Raw genomic sequence first — 22,760 nt, 5'->3', positions numbered from 1 at the left:
TGATTACAAAAAACGAATTAAAAAGCAACAAGAAGAATTCATCAGCTCATATAAAACAGTTGTTGAGCTGTTTTCTTACTTTGATAGCTAATAGTGTAATGCACTCAATGCACCTAACAAAAAGTCTGCTCAAATAAGCAAAAATAATATAAATTTACACACGTACATATCATTTTTTATCTATGTTTATTGCTTGATTTTTTTGCGCGAACGTGAATTTTAAGAACAAAACTAAGATTTGATTTAAAGAAGGTTTTAACTGAATAATGAAGAGTCCAGAACACATGCGAACTCCTTCAAAACAGTTTTTCTGCTTCTGAGACCTCAAGAAACTGCTTGATAAAATGACGAAGATAGCATATTTTTCATTTACTTTGTCACTTCTTTCGTCAACATAATTCCCAGCATTACATTTATGTAATGTTATAGTTTGTGGAATAAAGTATAAATAAAAAATGCGTAAGTGACTCTAAACTCTGGTTTCTTAGTGTATATACAAACAAATAGGGTATCATATCGGTATCTGCAGAAAGATTCTGTACTGTTTTTCAACTGTGACCAGTTATTGTTATTGAGTAATAAAATCAGGCCGATAAATTATGAATCATTTCCTCTGAACCACTTCAGTAGGTACAGTGTGTAGATATTTATGAATGTGTAAATAACACCAACAAAAGCATATTGTTTGAATGTGTTCTGTCTTGAGACCTGTTAATGCTAAAATACACTACAATACTTTCCCTCAGATTTTGCCTAGATTTTCAGTCTGCATATTTGATCAGTTAGTCTCTTTCTATCTGAAACTTTCAAAAAAAGTTTAAAATCTATTCAGATTTTAAAAGTCTTGTAGTGTATTCCCGCCATTAGACTTGTGGCTATTGAGAACACTTTTTTTTGGGTTGCTCTGGAAGAACATCAACAGTATAATATACCAGAAAAGTAAACAAAATTAAAGAATTGTTAACTAGTGTAAAGTAGGCTTGGTGCATGATTTTCAGGGGGAAAAGAGAACTAATGGTTACCTTGTTTTTGCAGTGAATGCTTTAAAGAAAAAGCAGTTGTTCACTCTTTGCCTTTTGTTTCAGCCTCAGATATGTAATGTTAATATTTAGATACTACTGTATATCGGCCAATATATCGGTTACCGGCTTTCAATTTGAAAAAACGATCGGTTATCGATATCTGCCAAAATTTACGTATCGGTGCATCCCTAAAAGCAAAACACTTGAAACAGTAATTTTCACATATGTAAACATGTACCCAACAGTTTGAATATGTCGTAGAGCACCTAAACGTTAGTCCGTCTCTCCAGCCACTTCTTTGATTTTCATCATTTGTGCCCTCTCTGGATGTGTGCGAGCCTTGGCCTCATTAGGAAGTGTTTAGAAAGCTGCTGAAGTGAGAAATGGCCCGGCAAGAGCTCGTTGTCCTAATTAAACTTTGACAAGAAGAGTGACAAGATGCAATGGAGGGGAAACAATAGCAACAGTGTCCGATTAGCAGGCAGAAGCTGGGAAAGTCTTTGTCCCGGCGAAACAAAAGCATTTGTTTGCATGCGTTCAACTCCATTCAGCTTCACGAGGCCCAGGTGCAAAAAACGACTTTGCGACGAACATCAGAACGCATCACACCTTGGCCCGTCTGATGCTCGGCCCGCAGTCGCTTCCCATCCATCCCGCGGCCGGCTGATCAAAGCCACCGTGGCGAAATGTAAATATTGATTCACGCTCATTATTTCCAACGCCTAACACGGACACGCAGACCTTCCCTTCTGTTTTTGGGGGTGGCGGATTGTTTTCATGTTTGATCTCTTAAAACGGTCGTATGATTTTTGATTCATAACATACCTGTTAAACATCAAGTGTTGTGTTTTTAAAGTCTGATTCACTGGCAGGTGGTATTCTGTTGCTGAGTGGGCGGAGAGAAAGCTTGCCAGAAGGGGGAGGCCCTTTAAAAGTTGTTATAAACTGTGCTGGATGTGGAATCATGTTCAGTCAACAGCCATCTGTAATCTTTGCTTTCGCTTCTCTACGATTTCACAGCAACAGATATGGCGCAGAATGGAAGTATAGAGAATGGGCTCTCTCGAAATGAGGAAACCCCTCCGGCTCTGCCTCAACCTGTGAAAAACCCTGACATCAAACACACGAAGGTAAGAGTTCTTCTTCACTTTCTATTTGGAAAAATCTCGTAGTGGATATAAAATTCTGGCTGTTGAAAATAAAGATGTCAGTAAGAACAAAAAAGGGGATACACCATACAGAACATTTTGTGCCTTAGGTCTTTAGGTGACTAAAAACCAATGCACTGATCTGAATGATATGTAATGTAGTAGCAAGAAAATCTCCAAAGACACAAGATCTGCATACAGCGAGAAAAAGTTCATTGTGAATAGTAAACCTGTGTGTTTTAATGAAAACATGAAGCACATTTATCATATTCCTCTGCTCATAAAACACTGTAATGAAAACCTATATATGCGTTGCAGATTTTTATCAATAATGAATGGCACACCTCAGTCAAAGGAAAGACGTTTCCCACGTTCAACCCGGCAACAGGTGTCAAAATCTGTGACATTGAGGAGGCTGATCAAGTAAGAACTGTTCTTTCATTATATTTCTCAGTCAATACGAACATTCTGAGCTTTTTCAAATAAGAATGATAAACGTTAATGTTCTGGCACAGATCACATTTGTCTTTTTCGTAATTATTTATCATCTGATATAAAATTAAAGGAATTAACATAGTTAAGCAAATAACATTCCAAAGCACATATTCCTCAAAATGACCTATGCACTTTACAATTGTAATCACTACAGTATATATTTGTATGCATTTAATTTTCATCCTTCAGTATAATTGTAATAATTGAAGATTAAACATGCTTTTACTGCAGTACTGTATCTACAGTAGTTTACCTATGCTATTATAGTAAAACAAAATTAACCACAAATTTACCATGGTCTAACCACAGTTACCATAGTTTACCATGATACAGTATAAGTAATACAAATGGCAACCAATCAATCAAAAAACATGATACCTTTAGTACAAACATGTCTACTATAATAAAACCATAGTACACTCTTACTACAGGAAAACTATGTTTACTACACTTTTACTATAACAAAGCATGGTACACATTTTCTAAAATATAACATTGGTAAAACTTTTATTATTAATATATAATATTATTGACGTTAAAGGATGTGATTGTTTTGATTGGTTCAGGCTGATGTTGATAAGGCGGTGGAAGCTGCGGCAGCAGCGAGGCGGAGAGGCTCGGCGTGGCGGCAGATGGACGCGTCCCGTCGAGGTGCGTTGCTCCACAGACTAGCGGATCTGCTAGAGAGAGAGCGATGTCTGCTCGCTGTGAGTCTCTTTTCAAGTTTACTTATGAATTAGCCGCATCGATTTTAACGGAGTGTTGAGAAAAGTTTAGACATATTTTGCTTCAAGCGTGCTTTAGAGTGCGCATATCATTCTCTCGTGATACGTCATACACCGTTCGGTCTGCGCAGTAGTGCGTGAAATCGAACAGTCCCTTAACTGTTTGCTAGTCTAGTGGGAGTTTTCGCTTGACTTATACTGCCATAAAACATGAGCAGCAATGTGATGTTGAAAACAGAGACATTCTTCGATTTAAATTTGATAATTCCCACTTCACCCTGGAAATAATTTATGGAACGGCGCTCTTTAAATGTTTGCAGATAGTTGTAATTTTTTTTAATGCTACTAAATCATTAACATTAATGTTTTAATGTTACCAAATACTTTTAATTGCTTCCTTCACGTTCTCTCGAAAATTTTATCATTCCCACTTCAACCCGGAAAATAACATCTGGAAATGATAACTTTAAAAGTATTTAGTGACACTGATTATTAAGTAGAATAAAACATTTGGGAACGATCGAATTTCCGACGTGAAGGTGGCAAAACAAACGGAAAAGTGTCTCTGTTTTCAACATCACATTGCTGCTCATTTTTATGTTTCAGGGCGATGCTACTTATTTTTGGTAAGTGCTTGAAGACTGTTGCTTTTTATGATACCAATGTTTTAAATAGCGATATTTAAATGACAGGCTTTATCGGACCACTTTGCAAGATTAAACAAAACACTGGTCACAAAACATTTTTGGTTTCCGTTTTTTTTTATTAATTATGTTTTAATCTCACATAAATCATTCAATGTTAAATATACATTTTGTTCTGTTGGTTTTATTTGTTTCAACATTTGTGTGGTGTTAGACTAAAACATGTTTCTCTGGACCAGCATTCTTTACATCTTGCAAAGTGATATATAATTGTATAGAGAAACAGTGCAATAAATGTTGCTATTTATAAGATAAAACAGACGGATAGGCTACACAATTCTAGGTTTTAACTTTATGTATTACAACAGTACGAAACCTTGAAATTTGATATTTATCAGCTGCAAACAACTAATTATTAACTTTTTTTAGACGATTACCACAATTATAAAAAAAAGTATATGTTACATTTGTTATTGTACTACAGATTAGCTACAATATATAAACCAAACATTAAAAAAAATGTCACATTTAGATTAGTATTATGTGGAGATGGTTACAGTGGAATGAGAAACCGTTCCTATTCTTCAATTATCTATACAGGCGCAAACCAAAATAACATTCTGTCCAACTGGTTTAGTGTGTACTGTATATGGTGCTGGTCACGCTCTTGAACTGTAGATGAACACCGTCACGCTTGTCTGAGCGCATCCGTCCAACACTGCTGCAGGTGTTAAAGTCTTCTCGTCAATTAAAACATGATTTAACAGCTTTTTTTTCAGAAATGACCTATTATTGTTCATGAGTTTGCATTCAGTTGTACAATGCCACGATTGTAATTGAAGCTTTGCATGCGTTTCGTTTTCACCCTGTTCTACTGCCAGATCATATCTGTGCTGGATTTGTGAGATTGAGATTGTACAGATGCGAGTGAAGTAATGTTTCTAGATTGCATTTGATTGCTAATTGCAAACATGTCCTTATGATTCATCATCGGGCTATAGCTATTTCAATAACTCCAAACTCTGAGTAGGGAAATAAAGAACAGATTTGGAGATCAAGCCGTAAAAGCGATCTCTTTCATTATTATTGAGTCATTTACAGAGCGTTGTACAACAGTACAATGAGCAAATGGGACTGATCGAATGTAAGAACACATTTACTTGTCACAGTTAGACTTGTGTAGTGTTGTACGTTTCACACGCAAGTTTGTTTGGAGAAACTCCTTTAAGGGTTTGAGGTTAGTTACGATGGGTTTCACTGTGATGAACATGGAATATGTCAGTAGTGTCAGTTTGCAGATTTTAAACTCATGTAATCTTATTTCGAACAACATGATATATTTTATTTAAAAACATACACACTAATCAATTCATCACAGCACAGATGGCCACCATCCCATATTACAGCTCAGAGTCATGGTCTCACCCACCTTTCCTCATTGTTTTTTATTATTACAAGGCAGCAGAATGTATGATTTTTGTTATCGTTTAATTTTTGGATCTGCAAACTCCCAATGCGCATGAAATTCTCTTGGCATCTTGGGACGCGCATAAAAACAGTTGTTTTGTATCAAATTTGTAGCTCTCGAAATGAGCGTGTTTTTCGAGAAGCCCAATAAAAACGTCTATTTGAAACAGATTTCTAATAAAACATGATAACTTTATGCTTTTATGTTCCGAGAATTGGTTTGCAGCAATTAGAGTGATTACTGTACCTCTTGGTTTCCAGACTCTGGAGTCGATGGACACTGGCAAACCCTTTCTGCACGCTTTTTTCGTTGATCTGGATGGCAGCGTTAAAACTCTGAGATATTACGCTGGCTGGACAGACAAAATTCATGGGAAAACAATGCCAGTCGGTGAGTATTTTAAATCTTACTGTATTTTGATGACAAGGTTGTGTTGGGTCTGATAGGTACAATGGTCAGTTGTCGTGAAACTTTGTGCCGAACAAAAATCTCAAATCTTTAAATTACGTCTAATTTATAATTTGGCATTTGAATTTACCGATTTGCATTTCTGAAAAAAATAGAGGAATTTTAACCGTACCAATAAAATCTGTTATTATGTTTCCTTATTGTGAATCGGCTTCATGTTGCTTCACTCCATTTTAAGACGTGAGCATCTTTAGTGAACATCCTGGCAACCAAATAATGTTTCTTGCGATAAAATATCTTTATATCATAATAAATAAATTAAAATATTATTTATATATTTAAATATTTATAAATGGGGAATTCCTTTTAAAAAGCAAAATGCATTTAAAATAATTACATATACGTAAATATATTCAGAAACTCTACAATCCCCAAACATAGTCGTCGCCGACGTCTCAACGCTAGAGATAAGTTAATGAGTACGAAGTGGTTGATTTCTTCAAGCCCTGGGTGGTATGTCATCCCCCTCTCTAATTCTTCCTCGTCCCCAGCATTCCATCCACTCCAGGAGACTCAATAGACAAAACATGCTTCCCTTCTTTCCCCCTGATTAGATTCAAATAAAGCCTTAAAAGACGAAAGCCCTCGGCACACAAAGGAAAAGGAAGACGCTCTGATCCTGATCGCTGAGGTGCGACCGCCGGTGCTGCAGATGAGCAGATTGAATATCTCGCTCTTTAGAGGCCTGGAACACGGCCTGGGACTCCACCAGATTTAAATTTTCCCATTCATGATGCCACTGAGCATATGTCAACCACCCGATAATGACAAACTTCTGTGTTTATTTGGAAAAACATGACATTTACTGTTAATTTACCTTTATTGCATTAGCTCGATTCAAAAGGAATGTCAACACCAATTATGACACCAATCTGACATTTCTACTTACTGTCAAAGGTAGCTAATGGTAATCTATCCCTAACACAATTATAGAACAAACAAAGGGATTTCTTGTTTTTTATTTAAATTGTTGCATCACACTGCATAGTCCCGCCCTTAGTGAAATCAGATTGGTTCAAAGTTATTTACTGCAACAACTTGATGTTAACGGGTGATGTTTGGATATGATGTGATTTCGCGTTTACAGAATTAAATCCCTCCATCTGTGACCGCTCCCTAGCCGTGTCAATTTAACCTTTGATAAGCGGTACTGTCGGATCAGTTGGAAAGGGCCGTTGGCTGATGCCAGGCAGAGATGAGCATTGTGTTAGGGAGTCGTGAAGTCTGTAATCACTTTGACACACTGCAGCGTGCAGAAACACGAGAAGGTCACGTCTCAGAGAGGCTGGCTTTAGTAGATTAACAGGCGTGGTCCGGCCACATCCATCTACAAATGACATATGAAATGTGACTTTCATACAGTACTGTCAGAGTTCACAGTGCGGTTGTAGTGTGAAATAATAGCTTTTCAATTTCAGAAACTGGTAAGCTGCTTTGTTTGGAACAATATGCAACGCATTGCATTTCTAGTTATCATGAGTTTGGTGTTAGCATATAGTACTGAAATACACTCATTTTTGGTACATTTGTACATTTTTAACAAGTTGAACTGTATTTATCCCTTTAGATGTTCAAAAATGTTTGAGTTTGTTTGTAATCAGAATTTCTCTTGCTTGGTCCGTAGTCATGGATGATTTTTTTACATTACACATCACAGTGCATTCTGGGATTGTTTCTCCACTGTGGAAACATGCCTCACGCACTGCTTGTATATTATAATTATTTAAACACAGCCTCATCATACGATTCAACAAGCTTCCCTAAAGTTATCAATAGACTATTCAGAAATCCAATCATCTTAGTTTTTTTTCTGACATGTTTATCTTTCCTCATACTGTTAAAAACACATATACCACACACTGTATATCTCACTGCATCACAAAAGGTAATTATACACCAAAAATGAATGTAAACTTTTCAGACACATAAAAGTGGCTAAACAGTAGTATGGGTTCGATTGATCCTTTTCTACAGTTTACTTTTGCACCAGTAACATACGATTTAAGGGTGTTCAAGTTCAAGTTCAAGTTCACATGATTAATGAGGTGGCTAATTTGTATGAGTTTGTTCATAGTGAAGAGTTGAGAACCACTGTTGTAAATAATTCTTGTTATCACCGTAACCATAAAATATTCAATTTAGGATTATTTAAATATTTATACTAGGGCTGTCAAACGATTAATCACGATTAATCGCATTCAGAATAAAAGTTTGTGATTACATAGTATACTGTATGTCTGTGTACTGTGCATATTAATTTTGTATTTATAAACACATACACGCATTCTTATTTAGGAAACATTAAGATGTATTTATTTATATTTACCAATCATGTCAATTATATATGAAGTTAAATGAAAATGTCTATTAATTGGTATACTTGATATTTTTCTTGACTCTTTCCCCGCCACTGACGAGTAATCTAGTCATTTAAAAATCAACCGTTCCCTGCCTAAAACGAGTTATTACGGCAATCAGTGTATGTACTGTTGTACAGCATGTGTAGCTGTTACACACCTTTAGATCTGTACAGAATCTGTGAACCTAGAACGTATATATCTTTTAGTTTTTTTATCATTTTTCTGAGTCTAATCTGGGCGTAGTCTTTGACCAAAAAAATGTAATTATCTCAACTTTTTAATCAAAGTGATGCATCTTGGAAGAAACCTGCACACATCTAAGGAGTGATAATAAATGAACAACTGAAGAAAGAAGAATACGGTTTCTTTTGTTTAAAAGCAGTGACTCATATTGTTTGTCCATATATTAGAAAATGTACTTTGAGCCATTCAATTTTGAGGAAAATGTTAAAAACGCTGGCGCTGGCCACTTAATAAAAAAGGCCAGCGGGTAAAGAGTTAATTATATGCACGTATGTGTATGTCTTTATAAATACCAAATTAATATGCACAGTACACAGACATATATAATGTAAACAAAAACTTTTATTCAAGATGCGATTAATCGCGATTAATCGTTTGACAGTCCTAAAAAGCCAAGACAAAATATTTTTTTAGAATATAGAATACTTGAAACAACGAGTAAATAAGGACAGGGTTTTTTCTCATTTATATTTTTAAAATTAACTATTCTTCTAGTAACCAGCCGCTGAGCGGTGACACAGCGAGGCAACCGGATCCACAGGGAAGTGGTAAATGTGCCCAATCTCAGTGGCATTTTCCATCGGAAAGGTTCAAGTGCAAAGAGATGTGATAAAACAGCATTGCTACCTTACATTACCCCTAGCCGGTTATCTGACTCCTGGGAGAGAGAGCGGACCTCTAAGAGCGAACAAAGGTGTGCGCCCGAGCCAAGAGCAGATCTGCGGCAGGTTTGAACCGCTGCCCAGACTTCTCACACACCTCCTCATCCCTCTCTCATTTCAATGTGAAAAACAGCAGAACATATACACTCCTCCTGACCGGAGAGCTTTGTGTGGCCCATTCAAACCATCATTCTAGCTTTTTTCTTCATCTTTTGTCTTTCATGTTTGGTTTTTGGTGACCACATCGAAGAGCTTTCCACTAAACAATGATAGTATATCAAAGGGGAGCTTTGGTGTGTCGTTAACTTTAGTGTCTCTTTACCGTCTCATTTCTCTTGTTTTTCTCTCCAACAGATGAAAACTTTGTGTGTTTCACCAAACACGAGCCCATCGGTGTGTGCGGTGCCATTATTCCGGTGAGTTTGCGAACGTTCTTTGCATCAGATTTCACTTGCCCCCCGATTTCGTAACTATTTTACAAAGTGACCAATTCGTATGAATGTGAATTCTCATTTGAGCGATATATCAGATCCAGTAATGGTTAGATTTAGTGTTGGGGCTTCATTATTTCTGTATCCAATAATGTTTATTGTATGATTAATGTTGTACGAATTCATAAAAATTTTGGATGATTTTGGATTTCAATTAGTGATGGAAATAGATTTTTTTTAAACTAGATTAATCTCACTGTAATCTTGGAATTAATCTAGATTAATCTAGATTAAAATGGCTCATTTGAATTCTGCCGAAGGCATTCAGAATATGTGTGCTACCCAAATAATGACTAAAAGTAAGTCTTTGAGAACGGGTGGCGCATTTGACCAGGGGCGCATCTCCTGTTTCCAAAATGCATCACAAACTGCTTGAGAAAGCTGTTCTACTATGATAATTGGTGATGAAATAACCTATGTTCAATAAGATGTACTTGTGTTTACTTACGCATTAGCTAAGGGATGCTTTGCGCTTAGGTGGTACTTGAGACTGGAAGAACTCCTACACTAAACCAATTCCGCATTGCACAAGGTGCAAACAACCTTAGTCTTGTTGATGTTTCTATTGGGAAGCTTCTTAAAAATAAATTTTCCCTGAAGCAAACCCGGCGGCTTCATAGCTGCATCCATGTTAGCACGTCACGTTTGATGTGGTAATTTTACAGTAACGTTATGTTGTGTTCAGACCAAACGCGAATGGCGCGTCAAGCGCGAGTGATTTACATGTTAATTCAATGCAAAGAAGCGATAGACCTACTTGCGGCGCGAATCGCGCGAAGGCGGCGCGAATTAGGTATTAGGTATACCTGCGCGCTAAAATATCAAGGTAAAAATCATCATAGCTTGCGAAGTATAGACCCAGCTCCCAACCCAACTTTGAGAATAGATTAACGGCCACGTTTTTTTTATCGCCCGATAAGAGTCTCACGTTAACGCAGCACGTTATCGCCGATAACGGCCCACCACTAATTTCAATACAATTTAACATTTTGCTAGCAAGTTTGATGGTTTACAAGATTAAATTAGTATACTTTTTATTGCACTGGCATACTCGATTTACGTTGGCAACAAAGCACGCGTCAAGACAAATTTACTCCATTCTATGTTTTCAAAACATATTCAGACTACCAGCTGAATGGAAAAAAAATTGGAACATGGTTTTGAGCACAAAGCGTATAAACACAATAAGATTGGATGACTGTTGTGTGGTTCTGCTTTGACACAGCATTGTTTATATACTGTAGGCAACGCCTGTCTAGAGTCTTTCACATCAATGTAAGCAAACACCCACTGTAGGTTACAAGTACACACACACACCACTCCCTGACACCTGAACATTAAATGAGGAAAAGGCTTTACCATCAACCGTGCCATCCAGAGTAAAGAATGTTCATCACATGAACCCTGAATTCCAAACAGCAGGATCCATGAATGGATCAAAATCCGTACGGTACAGATCCTTTTTCTCCAACTGACGAAATTTGATCAGATTTTTTTGTTGAAAAAATGAACAAATCCTCAGTGACAGCAGATGGAATGAAGTGAAGATGTGCCCTCATCATTTGGCTCTGAAAACAGGCTTGCAGAATGGCTTGGCCATGACAGACAAAGGACTATATCTAGCTGTGATGTCAAGTAAAAAAATAAAGAGTTCATTTGCAAAAACAGATATCTCAATTACAAAAAATCATGTTTTATTGTGCATTTCAATTAATATTAATAAAACTGCTGTTGGGTTGATTTGATCTAACTAACACGATAAAAGTACAATAACATAAATAAAAAAACATGGTTATTAAAAAATCTGTTTTTGCAAATAAACCATTCAAACATATATATGTGTCTCAACTTGGGACGCAGACCTTTTATGAAACAACTAAAAAATATAGAAAATTATAATGTACTGCATATATACAGGAATAAAGTGGAAAATATAATTCAATATGTTAAATAATGAATATCCATGCATTGGAAGCAAGTGCTTATATTTTATAATAAATGCAAATATTTTTATTAGTAAATATATTGTAATATATTAACAATGTTTTATTCTATACCCTGTTAAATATTTATTAGGTAATTAAATATATTGACTGTTTTTTTAAGTGGAAATATGAGCTTGGTTCTAAAAATCATGTTTTTTTATTGTCCATTCCAATTACTATCAAACAAACGGTAGTTGGCTGGTTTTGATTTAAGCCACAATAACTAAAAAGAATACAGCTAACTAACTAAATAAAACACATTTTGGAACCAAACTCTTCATATTATCTTTGCATAAAGAAAGCCTCAACTTTCAAGAGAATCACAAGATTGAAAACTATGTAAAATAAGATCAAAACAAGCATTTTAAAAAGTAAAAATCTATATATTTTTGTATGTTTTGTTATGTTTATGTATTTTTACAAATGTAATTTATTACAGTTATGCGAAGCTCCAAAATATTTTTTCTTCTATTTTATACATGTTGAGTAGAGACATGAGATTTAAGATACAAAAAGATAAAAGCTTCAAAAAACGTATAAAGCAATCATATCGTTTGTAGATTCAGCAGGGTGGCTCGTCCTTCACTTCAAATCAAGTAACTGTTGTCAAAGAAACACAAGATGTTTCAAGAAGTTTAAAATCATCTGCGCTCATTGATGAAAAATGGATTTTTTATCTTCTCGTGTTGCTTTGGCGTGCTCATGCACACTGGAGATTATATCATGAAGCTGTATCTCAGATTTGGGGCCAGTATGGCGCTCATTACAGAAAGCAACGCTGGCATTCACAACACATGAGTCACTCAGAAACAAAAATACATGCCTGAACCGTATCTAATGACCATCACTGCATTCAAAAATAACAACTCTGAATATTGTTAAACAAGTCATTTGTGTACACATTCACAAAGAGCTTCAAGACATCGGCACACTGTCTACACACTCTCAAGGGAATAAACCATACCACAATTTTTTATTAACGTACTTATTTAGATGTTTTAATTCATTCTATTGTTCTGTGTGTCTGTAGTGGAATCTCCCTCTGCTGATGTTTATATGGAAGATAGCACCAGCTCTGGCCTGTGGAAACACGGTGGTCATCAAACCTGCCGAGCAGACCCCGCTGACAGCTCTCCACGTTGGAGCGCTCATAAAGGAGGTGAGGGATTATGGGATTGCTGTTGTTTGCCAGTATGATTTGATTCAAAAAGACAATAATGATTGATTTCATCAGTTCTGTTACTTGTGATATAGTCCAGCGTGGTTGGATTTGACACATTGTAAAACATTCGTAAGCCAGGTTTTCCCAACTGGGGGTCCATGAGGACTGCAGGGGGTTCTAATGATACAGAGGAAAAACGCCAATGCCAAATTAAAGGCAGATGGTGTTTGCAATGTTTTAACTAGTACACACATAAAGTACATACTGCATATAGTGTAGTATGCAACTGTTGCTCAGTTAGTGAAGGACAAGCATGAAAAACATGTTTTGAAATGTCTGAAACGTTCAAATGTGGCATCTACATATACAGGCTCATCTCAAAATATTTTGAGATTTAGATTTTTGCTTTTTTTACAAAAGATTTACAAATCTATCCTTAGAATCACAGCACTTTGAACCCCAATAGGTAACCTTAAGTAATGCCTGACATATTTTACTAAACAAATTCTACTATAGTTTTTTCATGTTATTAGTAATATTATTAAACAGTTTATTATTATTATATAGATGTGGACACTGAAAAAACAACTAGTAGGATTTACAAAACAAATTGTGTTGATTTATTTTTACACACAAAGTGTGCACAAAATATTTTGTAAATTGATTTAAAAAAGCTGTGTGCAAAACATTTACACTAAAAATAAGTAAATCCTACAAATTGTTTTAACATTGTAGTTGTTACTGAAGCTGGACAGCTAAAAATTGAAAAATAAATGGTTTAACAGGGCTGTACAGTGCGACATACAGTATATAGTATGTCGCACACGCTACAAAATAATTGGCCTGTGAAAAGAATAAATTTAATAGTGAAGCATGTGTGCGATACACTTGGCAGGTGGATTTGACAGAGCAGCTTGTTTGTGTGAAGTGAGTTCATCCATGTGCGAGGTTAGCTAGTGGGGCATCGATATTTATTTTCCTTTTTTTATTTCCTTTTTTGCAATCAAAATGTTTTTTCTGGCTCCATCGAGTCCAGTGATCTAGAACCCTATGATATGCTTGATGTGGGAAAACATGGAAAGAATCAGGAAAGCAGGATTCTACTATTTAAATATGTCCTCCGCTTGTTCTGCATGTCTATGATTGAATGAGCTGCACACTTTAAAATGTTACAAGTGTGACACTCGTGGATTTGTCTGTATCTCACTATACGAGGACATGAACGCATGAAATTCATCCACAGAGTTGTTCTACGTTTATTTTACAAGCATTTCACTGTTTAAATGAAGCTACTGTCAAACACGCTGAAGCTCAAGCGTCTTCGCAAACGAACCGGCAAAATAAAAGTCTGCTTAATTTGAATCAAATGATAAAATAATTGACTTATAATTAATTTATAAACTGTAGTAAAAACTATAGTATTCTTTAATATTTAACCTAGTACGGTTCAAATATACTATAATACACAAGAATTTTGCTCCATTTTACTGTAGTAAATACCATGGTATACATTATGTTTAAGCACAAATTAATTTACTACTGTAAAGTACAGCATTGAAAATACAGAACTCAGAGAAATTAAAATGGGAAAAACGAAAAAATCATATGGACCTAATTTATCCTTTTATATGTTCTTTTCAGTTACCTGTCTATTTATGTGATGACCTGCACTTGTTTTTTTTAAGATGATAACAGGTGTATACTTGTGCTACAACTGTTTTTTTACAATAATAATAGAGATAAAAATGAAAGTAGATTTTTCTTGCACTTCTCATTTGTAAGCCGCATTGAATATAAACGTCAATGCCTGTAAGTTCTTTTATTTCTTTAGGTATAAAGCATCTCATGTAAGCCAAGGTCTTTTGTATTCGTTGTATTGCAGCTGCAGTGTGTTTAATTACTTCTGCATGTTTATACAAAACTCACAAATTGTCATCTTTAAATCTTCAAAGAGACCATGGAGCACATGAAGCGCCCGTAATGTCATGAGCTGAAGTGCAGCTGTGACCGTCTTTCTATTCAAGCGCTCTGCATCTTATAAAGAGATGATTTACGTCTCCATCGTTATGAATGAGATCAAGTCCTCTAAAGAAAAACCCTCTCTTTGTGAACATCATTTCTCCTGCAATCATGCCGTTTCTCGCCCCTTGGGCACTTTGTGACCCATTCATTTGCCATAAGCGCAGGTATTAAGCGATTTTAAGACATATTAATCCACTATGCTATTGAGAATAATAGAGATCGTTGTTTATTTCATGTCATGCAGGCTGGTTTTCCACCTGGAGTTGTGAATATCGTACCTGGATTTGGACCGACTGCTGGGGCGGCGGTCGCTAGTCATATGAACGTTGATAAAGTGGCTTTCACCGGCTCGACAGAGGTAAGCAAAAAAAAAACTGTGATGACAAATCAGCCAGACACAAGCACACTGAGAGAAGAATCATTAGCTCAGTGTAAGCAGCGGCTCTGCTCTCTTTATGTTCAGGTGGGTCAGCTGATCAAAGAAGCGGCGGGCAGGAGTAACCTGAAGAGAGTCACTCTGGAGCTCGGGGGGAAGAACCCCTGCATTGTGTTCGCTGACTCAGACCGTGAGTGATGTGGTTTTCCAGATCCAAGCACAGAAACTATAATGAGCTCGTTGGGAACGTCAGCCTTCCCTAGACATGTGTCCGTTTCTAAATCAGCTCTTGAAGAGACATTACAGCCAAATGGAAACAAAATACTCATTCCAAACATGTAGTGTGTTTCAGTGAACGGCAAAAGGAGTTTTCTTTAGTCAGACTTTTCACCAAGTCATCCACAGCAGTAGAATTATTTTATGCCTAATGTGCTGTGAAATCTCTCTTCGTCCCCCAAATTAAGCTTTAAAGGGGTCTTATTTTACATTTTGTTCAAAGTCGTTATTCTGTTTTGATGTGCTAAACAATAGGTGTTCATGTTTCGATTTTCAAAAAATGCTTCATATATTACACATTTCATCTGTGATTTACACCGTCATCTTGATTCTCAGAAAACAGGCTGTTGATTTCCTGGTTCTATGAAGTCGCTCCTTCGGAAATGCTCTGATTGGTCAAGCCGAGCCAGTCTTTTGGGATCGGTCTACCGCTTAGAGTGTGTTGAGATGTCCTGACCATTACCCTATCCGTGTTCCCGGGGGCAGGGTTTATGTCAAATTTGGCCATTGTGATTGTAACTACTGCAGGAAGTAGCCCCAATGACACGTTCTTTGCAGTTTAGAAAAAGTGATTTCTGTTAATATGAAAATATCTTCCTCTTCTCTGAACTTTGAGCGTTATGACTTGGCAAATGTTGTTAATGCTCAAACAGCTATACTACTACTCACTAACTAAATTTAAAGAAAATAAATCCCATCAGACCTCCCCTTTTAATCCCACATTCAATGCATCTGAACACTGAACGTGAACGTTAATGTGATATCACAGCAGATGGGAAGAAGTTTAGTGAAGAAACATCTTAGTTTCTTGAAATGTAGTGTTGAAAACCATCGCCTTACGGCGACTGACAATTTCACAGGAAATTTAAATGAGAAGTTCTCTTTACAATAAGCCCCCATTATCTTTCCATAGTAGGAATAAAAATGATGGAAAGTCAATGGTTGCTTATTTGGAAGTGAACTACTCCTTTAATGACATCATTTGACTTCAACACACGTACGGTAAAGAGCGGAAAGTAATTCAAAAAGATTTGGTTTCAAAAAGAAGGGATTGAGAGACGCTTAAGTCACACTTAGAGATGCCTGAAATGAATTGCCAAAATATCAAGTGGAATTCATTAGAAGAAAATGCACAAACTATTTTAGGAAAACAGGTTGGTAAGGTTTCGAATGGTGAATGGTATCCAGCAGCATTTGTTTGTCAATGCCAGTTGCCTTAATTTGTTTTCAAATACTGTATGTTTGGCATATTGTTAGGAAAATAAAGTTCTGTCAAGTGTATTTTTCTGCCATAAGGGTTTGGGTATTTTCTTTAAGTGGGGCCTACAGATGTTTTATGACTATAAACATGAACCTTTAAACCTAGATTTATGCCAATGCACAGCACATGAAATTATAGCATTATTAAGTCATTGTATGAAATGGTTGCACACATTTGTAAGTTGCAGAAGTTTACTACAGTCCTTTGAAGAAGGACCTGTCTTATGCGTCTGATATGTGTGTGTGTCTGTGTGTGCAGTGCAGTTGGCGGTTGAGGAGATTCAGAAAGGCGCATTCTTTAACCAGGGCCAGGCATGCACAGCTGCGTCACGTGTGTACGTGCAGGAGCAGGTTTATGACGAGTTTGTGCGTCTCAGTGTGGAAAGAGCGAAGAACATAGTGCTCGGAGACCCCATGGATCCACGTACCTCACACGGGCCACAGGTGACCAGATCTCTTTCCTGACTGAAACAATGCCAAGAATAAAAGATATCCATGTATATATGCTTGTAAAAGGATTACTGCACTCCAAAAACATTTACTCACTTTCCGACATAATAACATAAACATCCTTTAAACAAGATAAAGTCACTTGAGACACAAGAGCATTAATTTCTGAGAAATTTTGAAAATGCTTTTCCTTTGGAATCATTTTTAAGACCCAATTTTTATAGGATACAAGTGCCTGGCCCGAAGATAAAGGGAAACTCCACCCTAAAATTAAAATGAACCCCCCCCCAAGTTGTTCAAAACATGTATAAATGTCTCTGTTCTGGTGAACACAAAGAAAAACATTAGAAAAAATGTTAGCAACTGACACTTCTTGGACATCATTGACTACCATAGTAGGAAAAAATGACACTGGAAGTCAAAAGTGCCCCAGAACTGTATGCTTTCCTACATTCTTCAAAATATCTCATTTTGTGTTCAACCGATCAAAAAAATATACAATAATATTTCCTACTATTTAGATTTTTGTATCCCTTTCATTTCCTGTCTTCGTTTGGTTATAATATAACAATTGATTAAATAAATAATTTATATTATTATTTTATAGCATATTAATTGTATTAAAATGCTCAACAGTTATTGATTCTTTGTGTAGGTACAGCGGAAGTTTGGTCCACATTAACTGTTTTTGTTGTTGCCACTGAAACCGTCTATAACCAAACAACCTTTTTTCTGAGGAAAATTTTAGTTTTCTCTGAAAGCAAGAAAATAGTGAATATTAATCTTTTATTTTGTAGGGATTACCGGAAAAAAATCCAACACATAATTTTGGTGTTGTTTTCTTTTAAAATATCCAAGAATTACTTGTAAAAGCTATATACAGTATATCTTTGCTTTTTGTTTAGATTGTACAAGATTGACAAGATTTAGATTGACAAAATATATTTAAAAAAAAATGTAGAATTGCAGAGATGAAAATAAGATGTAGAAATATGACCACACGTGTGTCATATGATGAACGAGCAGTGGTAGTTGGATTTCTTCATTGATGTTGATGTGTTGTTGAACGGTTAGATCGACCAGCGGCAGTTTGAGAAGATTCTGGAGCTGGTGAACAGTGGGAAAAAGGAGGGAGCGAAGCTGGAGATTGGTGGATGTGCGCTAAAGGACAGAGGTCTGTTCATACAGCCCACCGTCTTCTCTGATGTCAAAGATCACATGCGCATTGCCAAAGAAGAGGTACAGCACTTCACCGTGCCGAATGCTTTCCCTATAGTGCCACCTGCTGGAGCCCGAACAATAAAATCCCAACAGTGTTTCTATAATTCCAAACGGACTTGTATGTGTGAAATCGTTGCAGTTGTTACTTTAAAGCGAACCCTTCCTTTAAGAATCTGCCACAGCATGTGTTTTAGCGTCTCGTCTGTTTGGCAGATCTTCGGGCCAGTTCAGTGCATCATGAAGTTTAAGACTCAGGAGGAGGCGATTGACAGGGCCAACAGCTCAGAGTATGGACTGACGGCAGCCGTCTTCACACGTAACATAGATCAAGCCCTGAGCGTCTCTGCGGCCCTCCAGTCTGGAACTGTCTGGTGGGTCACCTTTACCAACTTTTTTTTTTTTTAAGCAGTAACGACAAATTTGAATGACTAAGAAATCACAATGTGATGTAAGAGCGGAGTTGTGTTACAGGTCAGCTCTCTTCTTTTTCAGGGTGAACTGCTATAATGCTTTACACGCTCAAGCTCCATTCGGAGGTTACAAGATGTCAGGAAATGGACGAGAGCTGTGAGTGCTCGTGTTTTATGTTTTTTTCTCTCTACACCTGGGTCCATAAACTTGGCCACTAAGTTAGGACTGAGTTTCAAAGACTAGCCACTAAATTAGGACTTATCAGTCTTACTTTTTAGATTTCAATTAGACCAATCTACCTTTTTATGTAACTGATGTAAAGAAATTATGTCTAGTCTTAAAGAACAATATGAGATGACTAATTTCTAAGACTAGTCTTAGCAGTTTATGAAAACAGCCCCTGAAGCCAAATATTTTTTTGTTGTTTTTTTATGATTAATTCGTATAAAAATGGTGTAAAAAGAAACTTTGCATTGACTATTTATAAACACATCTGTGTTTACATGAGTCAAAGCTCAGTTACTCTACTACAGTCCAGAGATGAGAGATATCACATCCTGGCTTTGTTATGATGATCAAAGTTTACAACAAATAAACAATATACTATGTAGCACAGTAATAAATATAGTTGGATATAAATTAGAGATGCACCGATATTTCTCCGCCGATATCGATTATTCAGAGTGATATCTGCTGATACTGATGCTGAAGATTGTATATTTTAATATTATATCATTTAATAGTCAATTAATAGTATATATCAGCCCTAGCCCTGATACCGGTCAGTGCCCGATGTTTTTGTGCATTCCTCATATAAATACATGATGTCTTATTTCTTCTTACGTATTGAAAAAAATTGTGCCGCATTCATAGCATTCTGCTAATTGTTGAATTACTACTCATTTCCTTTTTTTTCCACAATGTTGCCTTTTGCCAAAACAACAAAAAGCTGCTGTTTACAAAATACATTACAGAACAAACAGCCCATATGAAAATACTGTAATTTACTTGAGTATTTGGCAAAGTCCAGTAAAATGGTTGTATACTGTAACATAGTAAATTCTACACAATTCAGTATTTTGTAGTAATAATTACAGTGAATTGATCAACTGTAGGAAATGTGATTATCAACAGTCAATTGTTGTAATCATCGCACTTTAATGTAAACTACTACTATTAGTACAGTAAATCAATGATGTGCAGACTGGGAGTGGAGGCAATCTAAAAATAAGAGGAAATCATAGAAAACAGGAACATGATGAAATAGCGGTTTTATGCATGAAAGCTTTTATGAGTTTATTAACTGAGACAACGCAACATTTGTAAAAGTGCACAGGCATTTAGAATCATTCGATTGACATCAGATGAAGGACGTATGCTCTTGTATTTGATACTGTGTTCTTGTGCTTGTTTGCAGGGGGGAATACGCGTTGGCAGAATACACTGAGGTCAAAGCCATCACTATTAAACTCACAGAGCAGCTGAGACTGATCTGAGAGCAGACGAGCTGCCTTCATTCACAACGGCATCTGTCAATCAAGTGATGGCCAAAAGGATTTCTCTGTTTCTCTTAACCCATCTTGTACCAGTCTGGGTTTATTTTATGCAGATGGTCTGTACAGATGAAAAAAAAGATTTGTATTTAATTTGGATGGGTTGATATCAAGCAAATTCATCCATCATCTTTCAATATTTACTAATATATACATATATATATATAAATACTCCTGTTTTTCCAAGCTCATACATATTTTAATACTGTAGATTCACAATGTTTTAGAAAGAGCTGAGCACATTCATAAGGCTTTTAGTGGTTAAAAAATGATTTCCTGTCGTGGCAGCTAAAAAACATGACCAAGGATAGTCTGTGTTAGTATTTGTAAAATAAACGTTGTGTTTCTTATCGACTCATTTAAACACCATGTCTCACAATGAATCTCTTCATAACCTCTTCAAACCAAGTGTATAAACGTCTTATTCTGTGCCTTACACAGTATGTTGTCCCAGGAAGAAATTAAAATAAAAAATCTTTGGATGGGAGAAATAAACGATGACCGGTAGGGCAACATTAAACGCACACAGAACTTTGCGGTTTTCGTTTTTTTATGTCCCATGTTTAAATATCATGTGTTGACATCGAGCAGATTACAGAAGGTAACAATCCGAATGAAATTAAAATCGAATTGGCCATTTTATTCAGTTATTTATTGGGATTGGATTTGCAAACCAATTACGATCAGATTACAGTGGTCCAAGGAAACGTTGTGAGCTCAGATTGAAGAGTCGTGCAGTTCCTCTGATGACCAAAAGGGGGAAGCAGAACTAAGACAAAGCCCAAACCAACAGTGGAGGAAGTGAGACCTCAACTCTTGAATGAAATATTTAATTCAACAGAGATACACACAAACCCTTCCAGCATGAAGCAAACAACAAAAGTGTGTAGTGCATGTGCACGGGGTTCTGGAGATTGTTCTGGGTTGCAGAATGAATAAAAAAAGTGTGTCTGGATGTGTTGTGTAGTCAGTGGATGAGAAACACTTCCTCTCAACAAGTGTTTACAAAAGACTTTACCCTTTCTCCAGATCCCATTAAAACATTCAAGAAACAGAACACATCTCTGCAAACACACAGCCCCAAACATGCTAGAAATCTTTCTGCGTTTTACTTCTGTACTAGTTTGCATAGTGTTTACTCATCTTTCTTTTGTGCTACATTTGTATAGCTGCTTTGAATACTGTTGACTCAAACTAAAATCCGTTTACAGAAGTCGTGCCACTCGGTGGCTATGTTTTCAACGCCTCTTGGCAGGTATTTATGTCATAGCAAGGCCACAGTCCTATCACTGTAAAGGTTGGAAGTTAGATATTTCTAAAATCGCTGGAAAAAAGTTAAATAGAATATTTCTGATCAATGATTTAACCTCGGACTGCACCATTACTTCGGTTTGTTAAGCTTAAATCGCGTAAAAAAATCACCTTTTTCAAGGTAACTTCAGCTTCTGCATATGCGTACAGGCTGGCAAGCATCTCACATAAGTCAGAGAATCGTAAGTCTTTTTCGATTGACGATTGGATCGTTATACTGGAAGGCGGGGCATTCTTCGCTAGAACGACAATATTACCGTTGCATTCCTCACCATTCATTGCAACGGCAATGGCGCATCTTGTTAATATATATTATCTTTGCTCAAACTGAATAATTTCTACGGTAACTGACGGTGTTAATTTCTAAATATGAAGGTGTTTTAAGGATAAAATTCTGCCTACTCATATTATGTCTTCAAATAGGGAAGGTTTGATTTAATGGGGTTATATGGTGCGAATACGTGTTTATCGGTGTCTTTGGTGTGTTATATGTTTCCCATGCATGTATAAGACAGGTAAAATTCCAAAAATTAAAGCGTTGGAGCAAAACATTGATTCTAAAGCAAATGCTCAACCAGACCTGCCTAAAACGCCACGTGTAACCACACCCCCACAAATCTACGTCAGTTCGTGGTGTGATTTGACTTAGACCGCCCAAATGTATACGCAAGAAAGGCGGGCGTACCTGTACAATTGCTTTGGGACCTGATGTTCCATATATGGAAGGAGATGTTACATTTCCGTCACTTCCTACTGGTTAACTGGTTATTTTTATTAATTCTTATTTATGAATTAAGTAGAAACAGCAAATTAAATAAAATCGAAAATCAAGAATGAAATCAAGAATTGAATCAAATTGAGAAGTTGCAAATCAAATCAAGACATCTGAATCAATTGCTTCAGTTTACAGATTGTGGATAGTGACTCACAGATTTCAGATAAGCAAATGCTCAATAGTTATAGTAATGGTTGTTGTTGAAATACACTGAAGATATCAACATTCAATT

The 22,760-nt window shown here is 36.4% G+C and overlaps 1 protein-coding gene and 1 long non-coding RNA gene across 2 annotated transcripts in view; one reads left to right on the top strand and one right to left on the bottom strand.

The window, feature by feature from the left end:
* The window catches only part of LOC130415198 (uncharacterized), a 41,474-nt gene that overhangs the window by 13,382 nt on the left and 5,332 nt on the right, over positions 1 to 22,760 (bottom strand). The window lies entirely within an intron of this gene.
* On the top strand, positions 1,826 to 21,232 carry aldh1a3 (aldehyde dehydrogenase 1 family, member A3). The gene is made up of 13 exons (XM_056738607.1): positions 1,826 to 2,152; positions 2,489 to 2,593; positions 3,232 to 3,372; positions 5,763 to 5,892; positions 9,590 to 9,651; positions 12,742 to 12,870; positions 15,140 to 15,253; positions 15,359 to 15,461; positions 17,067 to 17,251; positions 18,332 to 18,496; positions 18,692 to 18,849; positions 18,971 to 19,045; positions 20,307 to 21,232. The coding sequence occupies exons 1-13, from the start codon at positions 2,051 to 2,053 to the stop codon at positions 20,383 to 20,385; spliced, it is 1,548 nt and encodes a 515-aa protein (XP_056594585.1). The 5' UTR covers positions 1,826 to 2,050; the 3' UTR covers positions 20,386 to 21,232.

The sequence above is a fragment of the Triplophysa dalaica genome, chromosome 1 (assembly GCF_015846415.1).
Source record: "Triplophysa dalaica isolate WHDGS20190420 chromosome 1, ASM1584641v1, whole genome shotgun sequence".
Taxonomy (NCBI): domain Eukaryota; kingdom Metazoa; phylum Chordata; class Actinopteri; order Cypriniformes; family Nemacheilidae; genus Triplophysa; species Triplophysa dalaica.
Note: the sequence above shows the minus strand (reverse complement) of the source record. Positions and strands in the feature narration are given on the sequence as shown.